Source organism: Symphalangus syndactylus, chromosome 14 (assembly GCF_028878055.3).
Source record: "Symphalangus syndactylus isolate Jambi chromosome 14, NHGRI_mSymSyn1-v2.1_pri, whole genome shotgun sequence".
NCBI classification, from domain to species: Eukaryota; Metazoa; Chordata; class Mammalia; order Primates; family Hylobatidae; genus Symphalangus; species Symphalangus syndactylus.
The window spans coordinates 51,733,784-51,754,891 of NC_072436.2; the positions used below are offsets into that span (position 1 = coordinate 51,733,784).

The 21,108-nt window shown below is 39.2% G+C and overlaps 1 protein-coding gene across 2 annotated transcripts in view; it reads left to right on the top strand.

Moving 5' to 3' along the window:
* The first annotated feature begins 465 nt into the window (after positions 1–465).
* LONRF2 (LON peptidase N-terminal domain and ring finger 2) overlaps positions 466–21,108 on the top strand; it is a 48,785-nt gene continuing 28,142 nt past the window's right edge. The window contains exons 1-3 of one of the 2 annotated variants that reach the window (XM_055243816.2): positions 466–1,235; positions 13,436–13,554; positions 19,674–19,796. In XM_055243816.2, the coding sequence (XP_055099791.1) occupies positions 557–1,235; positions 13,436–13,554; positions 19,674–19,796 (921 nt within the window). In that variant the 5' untranslated portion in view covers positions 466–556. Of the gene's footprint in view, positions 1,236–9,801; positions 10,623–13,435; positions 13,555–19,673; positions 19,797–21,108 lie in introns of those variants that run through there. The other variant, XM_055243817.2, reaches the window with a different exon arrangement.

Consider the following 21,108-nt stretch of genomic DNA (forward strand, 5'->3'; position numbering starts at 1 on the left):
AGCCACAGGTTGTAGGGGCAGCCAGGCCTCTGGGGAAGAGCAGGTGCCGCGGAGCCGGCGCGCCAGCAGCCCGCGGCCAAGGCCACCTGCTCCCAGGGCCCGGCACCTCTGCTGGGAGGCGGCGGGCAGAGGAGAGGCGCGCAGTCGCGCAGGGGCCCCCAGGCGAAGAGGGGAAGCATCGCAGGAGACGCGGACCTAGAGCGCGGTCACTGCGTTCCCGCAGCGACCTGGGTTACCTAAGCCCCCGGGACTGGGAGGCCGCCGCGCGTGGGCAGGGGCTCAGATTGCGCCCGCGGTGCCCGTCCCGGCCCCCGCCCCGGAACGGCTGCAGCCCTGCGAGGGTCGCCGCCCACGCCGCGCTGAGGACGCTGCCCAAGCCAGGCGCCCGCGCCCGCCCCCGCCCGCGGTCTCAGCCGCTCGCAGCGCGCCGCCCCCAGACGCGCGTGGCTGCTGGCGAAGGCTGAGACCGCGCTCCCGCCGGCCAGTTCCCAGCAGCAGCGCATCCTCCCTGCTCCTCGCCTTCGCTTCGGACCCGCGTTGTCGCAGCCCCGCGGTGATGAGCCCCGAGCCGGTCCCGCCGCCGCCGCCGCCCCAGTGTCCTGGCTGCGACCGCGCGGAGCCGATCGCCCAGCGCTTAGAGGAGGGCGACGAGGCCTTCCGCGCGGGCGAGTACGAGATGGCAGCCGAGCTCTTTCGCTCCATGCTAGCCGGTCTGGCGCAGCCGGACCGCGGCCTGTGCCTGAGGCTGGGGGACGCGCTGGCCCGCGCTGGCCGCCTCCCCGAGGCCCTGGGCGCGTTCCGCGGCGCCGCGCGGCTCGGGGCGCTGCGGCCGGAGGAGCTGGAGGAGCTGGCGGGCGGCCTGGTGCGCGCCGTGGGCCTGCGTGAGCGGCCGCTGTCCGCGGAGAACCCGGGCGGCGAGCCCGAGGCGCCGGGCGAGGGAGGGCCGGCCCCGGAGCCCCGCGCGCCCCGCGACCTGCTCGGCTGCCCGCGCTGCCGGCGGCTGCTGCATAAGCCGGTGACGCTGCCCTGCGGGCTCACAGTCTGCAAGCGCTGCGTGGAGCCGGGGCCCGCGCGGCCGCAGGCGCGGCGTGTGAACGTGGTGCTGAGCGGCCTGCTGGAAAAGTGCTTCCCGGCCGAGTGCCGGCTGCGCAGGCTGGCAGGCCAGGCGCGGAGCCTGCAGCGCCAGCAGCAGCCGGAGGCCGCGCTGCTCAGGTGCGACCAGGCCCTGGAGCTGGGTGAGTCTGCTGCGGGGCGGGTCCGCCTCCCCTACACCTGTCGGGCCCAGCAGCGGCGTGGGGAGCTGGCCGGTGGGCCCGACAGGCTTTGGGCTTTCGAGAGCTTTGTCCAGGCTTAGGGGTCACTTTGCTTCCTAACGATGGGAAGGTGAAAGGTGGGGGCGGCCACACCCTGCAGCCAGGAGAGGCCACGTGCACCCCACTGGTTTTGTCTTTTCCAGGATGCTGGTAAGTTTCCCGCGGCCCCCGGAGCAGCTCTGTAAGGTCCTGTAATTGCTTTTCGGCACCTTCTGCGCTGTTGAGGAGTGGGGAGGATGACGAAATATTTTTGCTCATCCTGAAGGAAAATGCACATAGCTGACACGCTAGAGGCGCGGAAAGGGGTGCCTTGTGCTGGGGCAAGATTTGCTTTGGGTTTCAGCTAATATAGCCAGGAAGGAACCCCCTCCACTCTGCTGTAATCATGTCACACGCTCCGGTTCTAGCCTGCTCTCTGTCTCAGAGGCCATCATTAGATGTTATGGCGTATTTAACTTACTAGATAGTTACACTGACTAGTGTGTGTAGTTTTAAATTGTTCATTCAGTCATTCCCTTACTTATCTGAGGCCTAAGGCCAGCAACAGGCACTCTCCTGCCTTCACCCAACCACCACCTGTTAACACTGTTTAGCTGAAAGGAAGACCAAACTTCTGTCATCGTTTTGGCTTTGACATATGAGTATGTGCTCCACTGGCAGTTGTTTTGGGCAGTGTGAGGAGGACGGTTTGCTTTCTGGTTTCACCGGTTTTATAATAGGGCATGTACGATTTAAAGCACTAGCAGAGAAGACTTGTTGAATCTCTTGTTACTAAAATAATCTTCTACCATGCTATAGTCAGTGTGCATTTTATTTTAAACTTAGGATTAAGGTTTTCCCTTTTAGAAGGCACAAATTATAAAGTGACTAGCATTCAATTTTGTCTTGCAAAAAAAAAAGATCCAAATATTTAACAAGTGCTCAATATCTGTATCTAAACTGGGATATTCTCTGCTGGAATAGAGCACTTAACTCAGCTTTTCTAACGAGTATTCTGTAGTTTTTGCAACCAACATATCCACACTTTAACAGGCATATTTTTTAGTTTTCTACTAATTTAGGTATTGATGGTGTTAGAGCAGCACTATCCAATTAGAACTATTGTGTAAGCCACACATAATTTGGAATTTTCTTGTAGCTACATTAAAAGGGTGAAAAAAGCAGGTGAAATTTATTTTAGCAATTTTTAACACTATGCATCCAAAATATTATTTCAGCATGACTTCAATTTTAAAAAATAATTGAGATTTTACTTTTTTAAACTAAGCCTTTGAAATTCATTATATATTTTGCATTTACTGCACTACTCAATTCCAACACCAAATTTTCATCGGAAATACTTCATCTATATTTAGATGTTGGAGAAGATGTAGAAAAATGAAAACTGTGATATTTATATGCTGCTAATGGGACTGCAAATTATACCCCTGAAAAATATTTGGTAGTACCTACAGATGTTAAGCCTGTCCTTGACCAAATAGTTTCAAAGAGGTATATGCATATGTGTCCCCAAAAGAATGTGCAAGTAGATACAAGAGTGTATGTCATTGTTAGAGATACCCCAAAAGTGCACACAACCCAAATGTCCAGTAAGAGTGAATATATGATTATGTTTTCATAGCATACTATACAGAAAGAAAATAAATCAGCTACAGTTACAAACTACAATGTGGACACATCTCACAAACATAATGTTAAGTGGAAGAAGCCAGACTCAAGCGTTTTTACTATATGATTCTATTTATCTGTAAGTCCAAACAGACAAAATTACTGTAGGATGTTAGAAGTAAGGACAATGGTTACCTTGGGAGGATGAAAAGGGAATAGTGATTGTGAGGAAGTATGAGAGGGAACTGTGGGGTAGTGGTGATGTTCTGTTTCTTGATTTAGGGGATGGATACACAAGTGTGTTCACTTTGCAATAGTTTATTGCACTATATACTTATATTTTTAGCTTTTCTGTGTATATATGAGACCTAATTTAAAAGTTTTTAAAATAAGCTATTTCAGTAAATTCATATGAGAACTTATATCGAATGTATTCATTTTTCTATTCAAAGATTAGCTTAAAATTTTATGAAAACATTTAATTTCAAAATAAATTATCCCTTTTAAAGAGGTTTTCATGTAGTAAAAAAAAAAAAAACAAAGAGGTTCACAAATGTTTGGAATCAGAAATACCTGTGTTTAGATCCAAGCTTGACTTTTTTTTTTTTTTTTTTTTTTTGAGACGGTGTCTGGCTCTGTCACCAGGCTGGAGTGTAGTGGCGTGGCTCTACAACCTCCGACTCCCTGGTTCAAGCAATTCTCCTGCCTGAGCCTCCTGAGTAGCTGGGATTACAGGCACGTACCACCACGCCCAGCTAATTTTTGTATTTTTGGTAGAGACGGGGTTTCACCATGTTGGCCAGGATGGTCTCAATCTCCTGATCTTGTGATCCACCCGCCTCAGCCTCCCAAAGTGCTGGGATATCAGGCGTGAGCTGCCGTGCCTGGCCTTTTTTTTTAGACAAGGTCTCACTCTGTCACCCAGACTGGACTGCAGTGACATGATCTCGGCTCACTGCAACGTCTGCCTCCTGGGTTCAAGAGTGATTCTCGTGCCTCAGCCTTTCAGGTAACTGGGATTGCAGGCATGCACCACCGTGCCTCATATTTTTTGTGTGTGTTTTTAGTAGAGATGTGTTTCACTATGTTGTCCAGGCTGATCTCCAACTCCTGTCCTCAAGCGATCTGCCTGCCTCAGCCTCCCAAACTGCTGGGATTATAGGCATGAGCCACCACACCTGGCTTCTGATACTTATTTATTATGCGACCTTAGCCAAGTGTGGTAGTCATTAGTGCTGGTCTATTTCTATACCTTCCCCAAACAAGGTAGGATTGCACTTCCTGGTCCACTTGTGATTAGGTGGAGCCATGTGACTACTTTTGGCCAATAAGTTATGAGCGGAATTTAAAATAACTAGTACGTATGTTAAAAGAGGTAAGTAAATAAATGTATGAAAATATAAAGCATTCAGAAGACAATTGTCTATAAAAAAGAACCAAGTGGGTATTCTGGAAATTCAAAATACAATATCTGAAGTTGAGAATTAATTAGATTTATTACAAACCAGATGGCACACATCAGAAGTCTGAGTGAGAAAACTCAGAAGCAAGTTAACAGAAAATATCTAAACTGAATCACAGAAGAAGAATGAAAGAGAGCATGAGAGTTATGTGAGGCACAGACAAAAGTTCCAACATCTATGAAATTGGAATCCTGGAAGAAGAGAGAGGGGAAGGGCAAGAGAAATATTTAAAGAAAAAAGTAATTGAGAATTTTCCAAATCTGATGAGAAACTTTAAATCACTGAATCAAAAAGTTCACTAAGCCCAACAGGGTGGACACAAGTGCACACACAAACATACACACAAAACCCATCCAAGTACATTATAGTCAGTTCCTGAAAATCAAAGATAAAGAGAATTTAAATGCAATTAGAGAAGACAGGACATATTTCCTTCGAAGGAATCATAGAAGACCGACAGTTGACTTTTAGACAAAATTATTGAAGCTAGAAGATAATGGAATAATGTCTTTAAAGTGCTGAAAGAAAAAAAAAACCTAGCTGGAATTCGTTACCCAGCTGAAAATATTTTTCACAAATGAAGACAAAATCAAGGTGCTTTAAACCAAAGAGGTAACTCAAGCTAAAGGATTTTATTACCATCAGAATTGCATTTCATGATATACTGAGGGGAAGTCTTCAGGCTAAAGGAAGAGTATCCATTTGGAAGCATGAAACTAATGCACAGAGTAAAGAGTGCTAGAAGGTGTAACAATATAAGACAATATTGACTATTTCAAATAACAATAATAATATCTTGTGGTATTTGTAACATACATAAAAGTGAAAGATATGGCAATAGTACAAAGCCAGAATGGGTAAATACAGTTAAATTGTTGTATGTTTTGTACACTGTTTTGGAGGTAGTAACAGTACTAATTAAAGTAGACTGCTAAATCAGGTTTGCATATTCTGCTGTCTTGGGTAACCACCAATAGGAAGGTAAAATTAAAAAGCTATAGTGGAATAGTAAAGTAATACTTGATTAATCCAAAAGAAAATGGGAGGGAAGAATAGAGAAGCAGAGAATAAGTGGGACAACTAGAAAAGGAATAGAAAAATGGGGATTTAATTTACATTAAATATGAAGACCTAAATTTTCCATTTAAAAACTAAATGTTGGCAGATTGGATTAAGTGAAGTATAGCTACATGCTGTTTACACAGGAGGTAAACTTTAGGTGTAAGAACACAAAAAGGGGTTAAAATTAGTAGGATAGCAACAAAGACTGACCAAAAAAAAAAAAAGCCTGATATGGCAAAGTGACTATCAGATAAAGTATTCTTTAAGGCAAGGAATATTAGAAGAAATAAAGACATTTATGATGAATGGGCCAGTTCAACAGAAAAAAAATGTATAATAATATGCCTAAATTTTTATGCACCTAACAACAAGTGTACACACACACATATGGAGAGAACAAAAGGAGACAAAAGCAAAAGGGGAAATAATTGGAGATGTTGAACAAAACTTTTAGTAACTGATAAAGTAAGGATTGAAAAATAGGTAAGGATATAGATACAACATACTTCAGCACTTTGATTTAATTAATATGTGTCACTACATACAACTACTGCAAAAACACAGCCATTTAGGCTCCCATGACCATAGGCAGAGTGTTGGAGTTGGCCTGTGGTTGTGTTTGCCAACTGCTGGATTAGGCCATGAAAGAAGTCGTAATAAATATTAAAACATTAAAATCGACTGTATATGTTCTTTAAACACTGTGGACTTAAACTAAAATTAAATAGCAGATAAATAGAATATCTTCAAATATTTTGAAATTAAGCAATATATTTATATATAATGATGGGTAAAATGAATCACAACATAAAGTAGAAAATTTTCTAATTAATAATTATTAGAATTATTAGAATTTCTAATAATTATTAGAAAATTTTCTTTTTTTTTTTTTTGAAATGGAGTCTCACTCTGTTGCCTAGGCTGGAGTGCAGTGGCACGATCTCAGCACACTGCAAGCTCTGCCTCCCAGGTTCGTGTCATTCTCCTGCCTCAGCCTCCCCAGTAGCTGGGACTACAGGCGCCTGCCACCACGCCTGGCTAACTTTTTGTATTTTTAGTAGAGACAGGGTTTCACTGTGTTAGCCAAGATGGTCTCGATCTCTGACCTCGTGATCCACCTGCCTCTGCCTCCCAAAGTGCTGGGATTACAGGTGTGAGCCACCGCACCGGGCCAGAAAATTTTCTAATTTGCCTGAAAGATAATGAAAATGCAAATATCAAACACTATGGGATGCAATGCAACAGTGCTTAGAGGGAAACTTACTGTTTTAAATGCCCATACTACAAAAGAACAGCTGATAGTCAGTGATCTCTAGGCTTCCATTTCAAGATGCTAGGAAAAGAAAAGCAAATAGAATCCAAAGAGAGTACAAAGAAGGAAATAAAGGAGTCAAAATCAGTAACAAGACAGGAAAAATACAGCCCAATGTTTCTTACGAATATAGTTGCAAAAATCCTAAACAAAATATTAGCAAACTGAATCCATTGATATCCTTAAAGAATATCACATCAGTAACAAGCAGGTTAAGTTTTGTTTAATCCTGGAAAAATCAAGCAATGTAATTCACCATCTTTACAGAAAAAAGAAAAATGATATGATGCATCTCTCAGGAAACTACGAATAAAAAGGAACTTTCTTAATTTGTTAAAAGTCTACAAAAATGAGATAGCAGCTATCATAATTAATGATGAAATAATGTTTTCCCATTGAATGAGAAGGTAACAGTGTTTTATTCTCACTGCCACTCAGCATTTCACTGGAGATTCTAGATAGCTATGTATTAAGATTGGAAAAATAAAAGATAAAACAAAATCTGTCATTATTTGTAGATGACCTGGCGTACATGGAAACTCCAGAAGAATGTAGGAACTATTAGAAATTATAAATGATTTATCCAGATTGCTGACTACAAGGTCAATATAGAGGTTATCGAAGATAACTATATACTTAGAAAAAAGCAAATAGGAAAAAAAATTTAAACAATTTATGTAAACAAATTCCTTGGAATAAATCCTGAAATATCTGAAAGATGTTTAATACCTCTACACTGAAAATTTCATTTCAATACACTGAAAACATGAAACATTTCTGAGAGAAATTAAAGCAGACTTAAATGGATAGATATATCATTTTTTTCATGGATTGCAAAACTCAGTGTTGGCAAGATGTCAGTTCTCTGCTGATTGAATGGTAAATTCAGTGCTATCTCAGAGAAAATCCTAGCCAATGTTTTTGGTGGAAATTGATGAATGGCCAAGGCAACAATGAAGAAAAACAACAAAGCTGGAGGATTTACACTGGCAGATACCAATACTTACTATAATGCTGCAGTAATTAGGACAGCATTGTATTGGCTTAAAAGTAGACACATTGAAACTGACTCTCACATATACAGTCTCTTGATTTTCTACAAAGATGCTAATGGAATTCAATGGGGAAAAATTCAATGGGGAAAAAAGAGTCAGTTGCTTTTTTATATGGAAAAAAATAAGCCTGAATACCTATCTCACATCATATAACAAAATTACAATTAAGTATCTAGGAGTCATAGGAGACTGTTTTCAAGGACTTGGGGTAGGCAGTTGTTTCTTAAATAAGACACAAAAAGCATAACCATAAAACTTTTGTTCCTCAGAGGCCTCCAAAAGAGTGAGAAGGGGATGAGCATACAAATATCTTACTGAGACCTCTAATGCGTAATAAATATTGCCTATGATTCAAAAAGAAAAAGCCGATCTGTCTAAACACAGTAAGGACTCACTTAACACCATTGATAGAAACAACTTTAGCTGAAACTACGTAATAGGCAAAGAGTTAAACAGATGCTTTATAAAACTAGATCTCAAAGTGAGCAATTAACATCTAAAAGACTGCACAACATAATTAGTGCTCAAATGCAAATTAAAATGAAAATAAGTTAGTACATCCCCACCAGAGTAGCTGAAATGAAAAGAACTGGCAATACTTAGTTTTTATTTGCAGCAATTGGAACTCTTAAATTACTGGTGGAAGCATAAATTTGTACGACAACTTAAGAAATGTGTTTGTTAGCACCTGCTAGAGCTAAACTCGTACAACCTCTGATGTGGCATTTCTACTTTTGAGTATATACTAGATAAAAATGAATGCTTACGTCCATCACAATATGTGTACAGGAATGTTCATCGCAGCTTTATTTATATATGCCAGAAACATTTGGGGAACAGTTCAATTGTTCATCACTAGTAGAATGAGTAAATAAAACAAGTCATACAGTGTAACATTACACAGCAATTTTTAAATTTTATTTAAAGATTAAACATGTTACTGAGACATATAACAATAAGAATGAATCTCACAGAATGATAATTTAGTGAAAAGTCAGATACAAAAAAGTACATTCCATTTATAAATATCCATTTATAGAAGTTAGAAAACAGGATAAAGTAATCCAAAGTGACAGAGGTGAGAATGGCGGTTACCTTTAGCAGGGGCACACTAAGTGGAATAGTGCACTAGGGAACCTTCTTAGGCCCTGAGAATGATCTGCATGATGATGGCACGGGTACATATGTAAAGCCTGAAGATATACACCTAAGATTTGTGGACTTGACTCTGTAATTACAGTCTTCCAGCAATTTGAATAAATAGGTTTTGAGGAGTATTGCCACTTATTCCTTCTTTTCATAGAGAACACTACCCAGTTTTTATTGCTTTATGTGTCCGTTTGTTTGTTTGTTTATTTATTTATTTATTTATTTGAAACTGGGTCTCACTCTGTCACCCAGACTGGAGTGCAGTGGCACAGTCTTGGCTCACTGCAACCTCCACCTCCCAGGTTCAAGCAATTCTCATGCCTCAGCCTCCCAAGTAGCTGGAATTACAGGCACGTTCCACCACACCTGACTAATTTTTTTACTTTTAGTAGAGATGGGGTCTCACCATATTGGCCAGGCTGGCCTCAAACTTCTGACCTCAAGTGATCCTCTCACCTCGGCCTCCCAAAGTGTTGGGATTACAGGCGTTAGCCACCACGCCTGGCTCATTTAACTTGTTTAAAATAACATGTAATTCATTTCTCACCACTGCACACATTTGACAGATTTTATAGCAGTAACCCTAGCTCCTAGTACAACAGTGGCTCTGGGTTGCAGTTGGAAAACAGCCTTTGGTCAACCCTAAACACAAATGTGGTAGACATCTCTTCTTTTCCTCTCAAAGCCTGGGTCTTAGGCTGCCCTCTTATGACATTTCCCCATAGAGGGGTTAGTTGGTGAACCTACTGAAATTTTGCATCAATTCTTTGGAAAGTACATATGTACATTTTTCTTCCATATGTTTTCTCTACACAAAGACTTTTAATTTGCACTTCCTCTTCCACTTAGTTTTGAGGGATCTTTGGAGAATTCCTTTAGTTTTGTTAAGCCTAAGGTTTAATCCTTAGAAAAAATGTAGGCATTTATTTTATGTGTTTTAAAATACTAAATTGTGAAGTGCTGTCCTCACAAATATTGCCAAATGGTGGAAGTCAACAAAGAAAACAGTGATTTATTCAGTGTCTAGATGAGAAGTGATTGTTTCTTGGCCTTTTGGCTAAGATCAAGTGTAGATGGGAAGTGAATTTTATGAAATTTGGACTTCAGTTAAAGCACCCTTTAGAATGTGAGGAGTAGAGACTTAAATGTATTCATTAGAAAAGAATGATTAAAAATAAATGTTAATGAAATGTATTTCTAACACCAGAAGATTTATCAAGATTAATTAAGCTAACACAAAGATAGTATGAGCAAAGGAATAATGAACAAGATATTAGTGAAACAGAAAAAATTGAGTTAACAGGTGAGAAACTGATTCATTACAAAGACCATTAGGGGACAAATATTTGACAAATGTGTTGAAGAAAAAGCAAGGCATAAATACCCTAAGGAATAAAGAAGCATCATTGCGGATATAAAAGGATATTTATAAAAGATTTTAAAACTTATATAAAAAGGATGATTTTAAGGAAAATACAAATTATCAAAAGTTATCCATGAAGAAGTAAAAGCCTATAAAAAAATTGAAATGCTCCTCAGGGATTCTCTTCTGCTGAAAAGGCGCTAAGGTCAAGCAAGTCTTTACAGCTTTCAATGACTAATTTCCATCTTATTTCAGATCATAGAAAAATGTGGGAAGATTTTCATCTCATTTAATAAGGTTAGTATAATCTTGACACCACAATCAGGTAAAGCTTGCACAAGGAAAAAAAATGTATAGGCTAGTCTTACATATGTATATAGATGTCAAAATCCTAATTAAGTTTCTTAGTATTTTGAGTCCAGCAGTGTAATAAGAGTTAAGACCAAGAAGAGTTTATACTAGGACCATAAGGATAATTCAGTACTAGACAAATCTTTCAGAGTAATTCACCATAACAGGTTGAAGGGGATAACTATATGTAATCTCTCAGATGCTGAAAACAGTCTATAAAATTCAACACCTACTTGTTATAAAGTCCTTAGAGAAAACTAGGAATAGGAGAGAAATCATCTAACTTGATAAATATTTTCTCTCAGAAACTTACAACAAACATATTTTATGTTAAAACATTAGACACATGCTTTTTAAATTCAAGAATAAGAGAAAATGCTGTCACTATTATTGCAATATGAGAGTATGAGGAAATAGTATAAATACTAGAATGAAAAAGAGTGAATTGTGCATGACATTCTTGTTTAAAATATTCAAGAGAATCCATTGGCAGATTGGACTAATAAGAAACTTTAGCCAAGTGGAAACAGGATATGAGATCTCCATTCTCACAAAGGTTTGCGGCAGGCATAACCCAAGCCTAAAAAACTATACTTCCAGGAGTACATTTTTTTCCAATTTTTTTTTCCAAATCTCCTTTAGAAGACTTGGAAAAAAATCGGCATTATAGTAAGTATCATATTTTTTTTCCCCAGATCTCCTTTGGATTTTTGGAAATCTCCAAAGGAGAATTGTGTATTTCAAAATGCATTTAACTGTGTGATTGAGACATTTTCACCGATCTTTTAGTTGGAAATAATCTAATAACATGCTAAAAAGGCAGATGCCATGAGGAGAATCTAATAGAATTCTATAATGTCTTCCCAGCAATTAAAATGCTCAATTTAAAATCATATGAATTGATGCCAGCATTTCACAGTTACTGTGTGCATTTTCAAAGATGAAATACATAAAATCTCATGTTAGATCATAATTAACAGACGAATATTTTCAGTTGTTTTGATGATAGGAAACACTAACTTGGAAACTTAAGAAAAATGTTATTCCCCAAACAAGAATTCCATTCTTCTCATTAGTTTATCTGTATTACAAAAAAGTGCTTTAATTATTGTTACCATATTTTAAGTTGCATCAATAAGAAATCTGTCAAAATTTGCTTTCCTTCTTGTTAAACAAGTATCTATATAATATCCTTCAGTTTGCCTCTTTGCCTGCAAAGCCTAAAATAGTTACTATCTGGCCTGTTACAGAAAAAAAGTTTCTGTCACCTGCTCTAGCCAGTTATGCATACCCAGCAATGTCTCTCTTAATAATTCAAATTGTATTGTTTAACTCTGGCTGTTTCTTTCCCCTTCTACTTTTTTCTTGTTATACCTTCTCTATATTACATGTATGTGGTGATGACACATTTATAAGTAGCTACTTTTCACCATGTCTTGATGTAATATCTTTATGCGTAAGTTCTTTGGTGCATGCTTGCTCAGTTACCTACATAAACTAAAAGGAGGCTGGTAGCATTGGAAAGCACCAGGTGGGTAGTTTGAAAAGAATCAAGGTCAAGGTTTTGGAGGAAACTGAAAACATACATTAGGTAGAGGGATGAGAACACATCTTAGGAGCTCAGGAATTTGTGGTTGAACTAAAATGCATAGCTGTAGCCCTCCTACAAGGTTCGTAGGTGGGCAAAGGTAGAGTGAGCCAGGCCCCACAGTATGGAAAATGGCTGTGATGGTTCTGCCTTTCTGAGGTCTGGCTTCCTGCATTTTCCATGGGACCCTGCCAAGTCAAAACTTCATAGACTGCAAGTCAGTTCAAAGAGAGAGCCAGTCTTGGCTTCTGTATAGCTGGACTTAAGTCTGTGGCAGCATGTGAGTCGTTATCAGGACCTCTGCTGTTGAGGAATGCAGAGAAAGAAGTTTTTTTTTTTCCTTTCTCCCCTTAAGAGAATATACTCTAGGTACAATTATGGGGACAAATCAACATCTACCAAGTTGTGTAGAAAAACAAATTAGGGGCCAGGCATGGTGGCTCACATGTGTAATCCCAGCACTTTAGGAGGCCGAGGCGGGTGGATCACCTGAGGTCAGGAGTTTGAGACCAGCCTGGCCAACATGGTGAAACCCCATCTCTACTAAAGATACAAAAATTAGCCAGGCGTGGTGGCACATACCTGTAATCCCCAGCTACTGGGGAGGCTGAGGCAGGAGAATTGCTTGAACCCAAGAGGCAGAGGTTGCAGTGAGCCAAGATCATGCCATTGCACTTCAGCCTGGGCGACAGAGCGAGACTCGATGTCTGAAAAAAAAAGAAAAAAAATTATGTTTTACTTTTCTGTTTCTTAAACATGAATTTCCTTGTATACTTTCATAAAAATTATTTTAAATCTCTTTTAAAAATAGTTATAGCAGTAAGAGGATTCAGCAGTTGCTGAATTTATTATTGGAGATGATGTAGCTCATGTGTGTGTAGGAATACTCAGTGGCAGTCTGTTTTTCTTGGTGCTTTTTCAAGTCTTGTTAATCTTCTTCCTGTTTTCCTGAGAGGAGCTGTCTAAAATATACTTATCAAATAACTAAACTCTAAATATGATTGGAGGGAGGAACTTTCTTTCTTATTTTGTTTTTATGCTTATTTTGTATCGTATTGTATTTATACTTTATACATATGTATATATACACTTTAATATATGTAATGACATTAAGATTACTTGTTTTTAAATGCAGTCATTTTTATTGATTTGTATTCCTCCTGTCTTTCAGCTCCTGATGATAATTCATTATTGCTGCTGCGGGCAGAGTTATATTTGACCATGAAGAACTATGAGCAAGCTCTCCAAGATGCCAGTGTAGCTTGTCAGAATGAACCTCTCTTGATTAAGGTATTTGTACTTGTTAGCTTTGGAGATAATCAATGTGAAGTTTATACGATTTTCTTAAAAATAAAAGTAAGATTATTGTGATCAGGTACCTATAGACAAAGTATGTTTCCCTCAAATTACTGTAGCCTACATTTAGCAATCCACCTCATACTAAAGCAATCTAATTTAAAAGACCAAATCTCCAACTGGATTTAGCTGAGAAACACTAATTTTGATTACACTTAATAGATATTTAGCTGAATAATATGCTCTCTACATTGAAAAAATATATAAATAAAATCATCAAATTTTATAAAGTTGTAAGTGAAGAAACAATATTTAAAATTACAATGTAAATAGGAAGATTACATAATGATCATGGTTAGCTGTTGGGTCCTAATATGCATATGAACAAATCAATGCTATTGGTGAAAGAGTTAACATTTTGTGTACATTTACACTAATTTTAGTCTCTGTGTTTTGATTGGAAAGGTTCAATATTTCTTTCTCTCATGACAAAAAACGAACTTTGTGGATCTAACAATGATAGCTTGAGTTGTACTTAAAGAAGTTTAAGAAGCCAAAGAATAAAAGCTTTTTCATGAATCTTTGAATTTTAAAGTTTTAAAGAACTTGTGATGAAATTAACAGCTATAGCATGCTCTTTTAGCTAGTTAATAATTAAAAATATTTTTCTGCTATATTACTTTATATCAACTTTGTTTTAGAAGCATTAAAGAGACATTAAGCCAGGTTAGTAGACAAGCACCGGGAAGCCTGCCCTTTTCCCTCCCATCTATTTTTTTTTTTTTTTTTTTTTTTTTTGAGATGGAGTGTCGCTCTGCCCCCTAGGCTAGGCAATTCTCCTGCCTCAGCCTCCCGTGTAGCTGGGACTACAGGTACGTGCCACCACGCCTGGCTAATTTTTTGTATTTTTTAGTAGAGACAGGGTTTCATTGTGTTAGCCGGGATGGTCTTGATCTCCTGACCTTGTGATCTGCTGCCTTGGCCTCCCAAAGTGCTGGGATTACAGGCATGAACCACTGGGCCCGGCCTCCCTCCTATCTTTTAAAACAACTGCTTTCAGGTTAGCCTGAGTGTCAAGTTCAACCTAGGGATAAGCCCAAGGATGGAAGCAGATGTTTGTTGGACTAAGCTCGGAAATCTATTTTGTTGCTTGTTTGCTTCCCTAAAAAAAAAGTTTAGACTCCAATTTCAAATGCCCTTTCTCCTATGCCTTCATCCATTCTTCTTTAAAATTATGTTTTTAATTGACAAACAAAAATTTATATAATTTATCAGGTGCAATATGTTGATTTGAAACATGTATACAATGAGAAATGGCAAAATCAAGTTAATTAACATATGCATTACCTCACATACCATTTTTGTGGTGAGAACACTTAAAATCTATTCTCTTAGCAGTTTTCAAGAATACAATACATTGTTATTAACCATAGTCAACATATGGTATTGTAATAGATCTCTTGAACTTATTTCTCCTGTTTAACTGAAATTCTGTATCTTTTGACTGACGTCTCCCCAGTTCCTCTCCACTGCTACTCTTCTTCTGAGTTAATTTCTATCAGTAATGATCAAGCCTTAGTTATTATGAATTATAACTATTATTTCTGACTGACAGCAGCTCTGCATTGCCCTCTGAAGCTAGATTCCTCTCCGTAGTATTCTTTGAGCTAAAAACTTGACAGTGTGTCTCTGACAAAAGATAGACTTAATTCCTACAGAGGTACGTGGCTAATTATAACTTTTCAAGGGAGGCAGCAAATGAATATTTAGTGTTTGAGATGGTATGAGACGGTGGTCATATCTGCAGGGTTTACTGCAAATCTATGGACCTCAATTCTTGACAGATGCCCAGTGAAGAGCAGCTTCAGCCAAAACGTAGTTTAATAAGTAAGTTTAAGCCGGGCGCGGTGGCTCACGCCTGTAATCCCAGCACTTTGGTAGGCCGAGACGGGCGGATCACGAGGTCAGGAGATCGAGACCATCCAGGCTAACATGGTGAAACCCCGTGTCTACTAAAAATACAAAAAATTAGCCGGGCGTGGTGGCGGGCACCTGCAGTACCAGTTACTCGGGAGGCGGAGGCAGGAGAAAGGTGTCAACCCAGGAGCTGGAGCTTGCAGTAAACCGAGATCGCACCACTGCACTCCAGCCTGGGCAACAGAGTGAGACTCCATCTCAAAAAAAAAAAAAAGGAAGTTTAAGATAGTAAAAGATATATTCTAAGTTTATTATTATAACTTAGGATTGGGGAAGAAGTGCTATTGGAAGTTAAGGTAAGGGGATGGGAAGTAAGTTCACTGAGGGGAAGACAAAGGTGGCCGAGTGTGATCAAGCTGAGATGGAAGCTGTTTTAGAACCAAGTACTTTGAGAAGCACTCAAAGTGGGGAGTGCTTTGAGTGGGAGTGCTTTGAGTGCTTCGAGAAGCACTCAAAGTGGGGGGAGGTGGGTTATAGCAGTGTGTCTTATTCAAGCAAAACTGCCCTTTCAAGCATCCAGGCATGGCTAATATTCATCATGGCTAATGATTCAAAGCTTTTGGAGCAACTGGAGATAATCCATTGCCAGCAAAATATTTGTCCATTTGCAGAAATAAATATAGGCACATGATTAGTTTGATCTTACCCAAACAGTGAACTTGTAAGACTTAAAATTACTTAAAAGCCAGTTAATTCAGTTAATAAATATTTATTGATACACTGTGGTATCAAAAATGCAAATCTTGATTGAGATTCTGTGCACATGTATGAAAAACTTGAAACTTTACGTGAAGTTCTTTGTGCATATAAGACGGTATTATTTTCTCAGAACTTTTGATAATTGAAGCAAATTTAGACACTACTGAAACATGAAAGTTGGGGACGTTTATAAGGCCTGAAAGGGGCCCTAGCAACTTTGTATTCCTAATTTTGTACTTTTCCTGACCAGGTGCGGTGGCTTACACCTGTAATCTCAGCACTTTGGGAGGCTGAGGCAGAAGGATCACTTGAGGTCAGGAGTTCAAGACCAGCCTGGCCAACATGGTGAAACCCAGCCTCTACTAAAAATACACACACACACACAAAATAGCCGAGAAAAAATTAGCCAGGCGTGGTGGTGCACAGCTATAATCCCAGCTACTCTGGAGGCTGAGGCAGGAGGATCACTTGAACCTGGGAGGTGGAGGTTGCAGTGAGCTGAGATGGCGCCACTTCACTCCAGCCTGGGCAACAGAGCGAGACTCCATCTCAAAAAATAATAATAATAACAATTTTATACTTTTCCTTAAACAGACTTTCTAATTTGTGGAAGATTCAGGCTCCACAAAAGTGGAGTCTTTTGTGATTCCGCTTTTGTGAAAGGAGGATAAGAAAATTAGTAAAACTTAACATTTATTATCAATGTAAAGTCCCATAGATGAATCACTGATTATCTGAAGTGTATTTGAGACTTCAGGGAGCTCAGGGATGAAACTGATGATTTGCTGTCTAAAATACTCGTCATGTCTTTTGAAATGGCTGCTCTTCCAGAGAGCTGCAAGGTAAGCGATATGATGAATAGACAGTTAGCAAACATGAGGAGAGATGTTGGTGCTAGAGATGGAACCTCGGCACCATCAGCACAGTCATGGTATTTCAAACAATGGAGAGAGAAGTGCAGTAAGATAGGACCTGAAAATAGACCTTCACATTTACCCATTAGTGGCTGCCAATGTTCTGGAGAATTTTTATACAGAAATAATTAAAACGACAGTAACAGGGGTAGTGGTTTACTTCTGGTAACAGTGAAAGAGTGAAGTGGTCATGTGAATCCAGAGGGGAAAACAGTTACAAAAACTGGATTAAAAAAAATAAAGACACTATAAAGCATCCAAAAACAGAAGCTAGAGGAGAGTTTCTAAAAAACCTGCATATGAAAAGGAAAAGAATTATGTGTGGGTTTTTTGTTTGTTTGTTTTTTGTTTTGTCTTTTGGTCCCTGAGTTCTATCTATCTCCATAGCTGCACCTGCAAAAAAAAAAAAAAAAAAAAAAAAAAAATTACTGGGACAAACACTCAGCATCACCACCTAAGAGTATCAGGAGTTCAGAGTTCTAACAGAACAGCTGGAAATTAGGGGAATCCCTAAAAGCAGAGAAATCCCAGAATGGATGATTCCCAGCTCTGGCCAAATCCTGGCTTATTTCCAAATTTCGTAGGCATCAGGGAGAACCACAAGGCTTAAAAAGGAGCTGTGGAGACTGGGTGTGGTGGCTCACGCCTATAATCCCAGCACTTTGGGATGCCAACGTGGGCAGATCACAAGGTCAGGAGTTTGAGACTAGCCTGGCCAATATGGTGAAACCCCATCTCAACTGAAAAAAAAAAAATTAGCCAGGCATGGTGGCAGGCGCCTGTAGTCCCAGCTACTCAGAAGGCTGAGACAGGAGAATCACTTGAACCTGGGAGGCAGGGGTTCCAATGAGCCGTGATTGTACCACTGCACTCCAGCCTGGACGAGCGAGCAAGACTCTGTCTCAAAAACAAACAAACAAACAAAAAAAAACAGTCAATGAAAATTGTCTCTGAGTGGGCCCACATATTATATTTCCCCCAAAGAGACTTTGAAGAAGCTATTATGCGTAAGTTCAAAGAGTTAAATTGCATGCAAAGAATTGAAGGAGAATATGGTACCTTTGACTTAAGAGCAATCTCAACAGGGAGATGGAAGCTATAAAAAATGGAAATTCTGGCTGGGTGTCATGGTTCATGCATGTATGCCCAATGCTTTGGGAGGCTGAGGCAGGACGATCACTTGACGCCAGGAGTTCAAGACCAGCCTGGGAAACATCGCAAGACCCCATCTCTACAAAAAATTTAAAAATTAGCCAGGCAGGGTGGCATGTGCCTGTAGTCTGAGCTACTCAGGAGGCTGAGGCAGATTGCTTGAACCCAGGAGTTAAGGGTCACAGTGAGATGTGATCATGCCATTGTGTTCTAGCCTGGGCAACAGAATGAGACCCTGTTTCTAAAAAAGAAAAAAAAAAAAAAAGGAAATTCTAGAGATAAAAATTATCAATGCTGAAATTTAAAATTTCTAGGCAGGCTTAATAACACATTATACATGGCAAAATATTCAGTGAAATTGAAGATCTATCTATAGAAAGAGAAATTATTCAATGCAAAAAAAAACAGAAAAAAGATTAAAGAAAAACGAAAAGAATCTTGGAAACTTGTGGGACAATATGAAGTGGTACAATATATGTGCAATTGGAATCCCAGAAGAAGACAGAAGATGTTTGGCAAGAAAAAAAAAGAAGAAATATGGGTAAAAAGTTTCCAAATTTAGTGGGAAACATTAATTTCAGATCTGAGGTTATTAACTCAAGTTATAAGCAATGATAAACTCAAATCATAATCAAATGGCTAGGCTGTAAGCCAAAGATAAAAAGAAAGTCTTGAAAGCAGTAAAGAAAAATGACATGAAATGAGAATGAGAAAAATGACATACAGGGAAATAATATTTGTGGTTGTCATCTCATCTGAAACTGTGGAAGCTGGTTGACATTGGAACAACATATTCCAAGTGCTAAGAGAAAGTCTACTATATGTAAACCAGTAAAAAAAGAAACAAAAATAGTATTTTTACAGATCTGAGAAAATACTGTGTTCATAAGATGAGAAGAAAATGCCATGGGAAATTACTGATTCATATTGTATTTTGTTTACTTTTATTGTGGCACTTAGTATATTATGATTTGTATTGTAATTGTTTTTAGTCATGTCTGTCCTAGCTCATGAGACTGTAAACTCCTGGAAGGTAGGAAGATGGTAATGACCTGTAATTGCTGAATGAATTTAAAGTGGATAGCCAGTTTTCTCTTAGCACGTCCCTTAGAACTCCTTTGTGCAGAACATTTCAGGTATGTGCTCCTGTGTTCTGACTGTAGATTGTATTTATGAGCTATTGAAGTTTGCTAAGTTTCCAGGGTAGAGAAAGACAGTAGCGATAGAGTCATCCTTTGGTGGGTTTTGTTTATTCTACGTAATGTGAAATTTAAACAAATTGTTCTAATAAATTTGTTCAGGGAAATTTGTATTCAAGTATATAATCATGCTGGGTTTTAAAAATATACACTTTGTCTTTGGTGAATCTAGGGACATCAAGTAAAAGCTCAGGCTCTTTCTGGATTGGGAAGAAGTAAGGAAGTGTTAAAGGAATTTCTCTACTGCCTTGCTCTAAATCCTGAATGTAACTCTGTGAAGAAAGAAGCACAGAAGGTATGAGTTCTGTTAAAGGACTTTCTCTTTCAGGTCTTATTTATAGCCTTCATGTCCATGCTGAGTAACCCTTGCGTGTGAAATAAACAAGAAGTATAATTCTGAACATTCATGATGATGCGATAAAAAGCACACGGCAATAATTATAAGGTTCATACATTGGATAACTTCTAGGTAAACATTATATTTTGTCCCTGGGTAAAGCAGAGTGTTTCATGAGACAGCGTAAACATGCCTTGATTCTGTTGACATAAAGACACAAGTTAGACAAGGTTATTATAGTTTGTGTAGAAGCTTTATGAAAGACATTATGATATATGTAAAATGTATCAATTCAGCTCTATAGGGTGACCTGTAATTTTCAGGAAAGCTTCACCAGCATAGTACAGAAATACCTGCTCTTTTACCCATCATCCAGTCATGCTGAATGTGGAAATCTGTCCTGTTAAAAAGCTTATAGGATAGTTACCTGATATTTACTTAGCATTCCAATGACCAGCATTTTTATGTTTTGAAATGAAATTTTATGTAATGAAAATCCATATGTTTTTATGTTTGTGCCTCCCTGTTTTAACACTGTTTATTGTCAGCTTCTACCATGTATTTACCCTGTAATTTTTACCTACCTGTCTAGTTCTATTTTCTGGAGCAACAGAAAATGAATCAGTTCTTCCTTCTACAATTCAAACCACATTAGATGTTTGAGAACAGCTATTATCTTTGCCTTAATGTCACCCTGTAGGCCAAATATTCTTTTCTCACAGAGTGGCATTTTTAAGATTTCCTCTTCTGGATGCATTCTAATGTACCCTATATTTTAGCATCTACATTTGACAGCCACAGTTGGTGAAATTTTACCTTCACTTGTATTCACATTAGGGGCATGTTTATTTTTAAATACCTAGTTCATCTTTTTAAAAAATAAGAACTTTAGAGCAATGTTGTTTTTTATCTTCTCTTGTGCAATTGATTGGCTTTAGTCCTGTTCAGTTGTCCTGACAGTTGTTCAATTGACCAGTGTCACTCATTGGTTTTTGGCCATCATTTCAACTTGTCAAAATAATATTGCATCTTTAGCCTGCTATTCAGCTATCCCTGCCTGCTTTGTCCTATATGGAAACTTCCAAAGAATCTTAAAACATATCTCAACTGATTCTCATAACACTTTTCTGAGAAAGTCAGCCCGAGGTCAAAGAGATGAAGCACATTCACCAAGGTTCCTGGACCAGGGTTTAGGTCTTCTGGGTTGTTGTCTACCTGGAGCTTTTTCAGACATGGTGTTTTCCCCTGGACATTCTATGGCTGATAGATA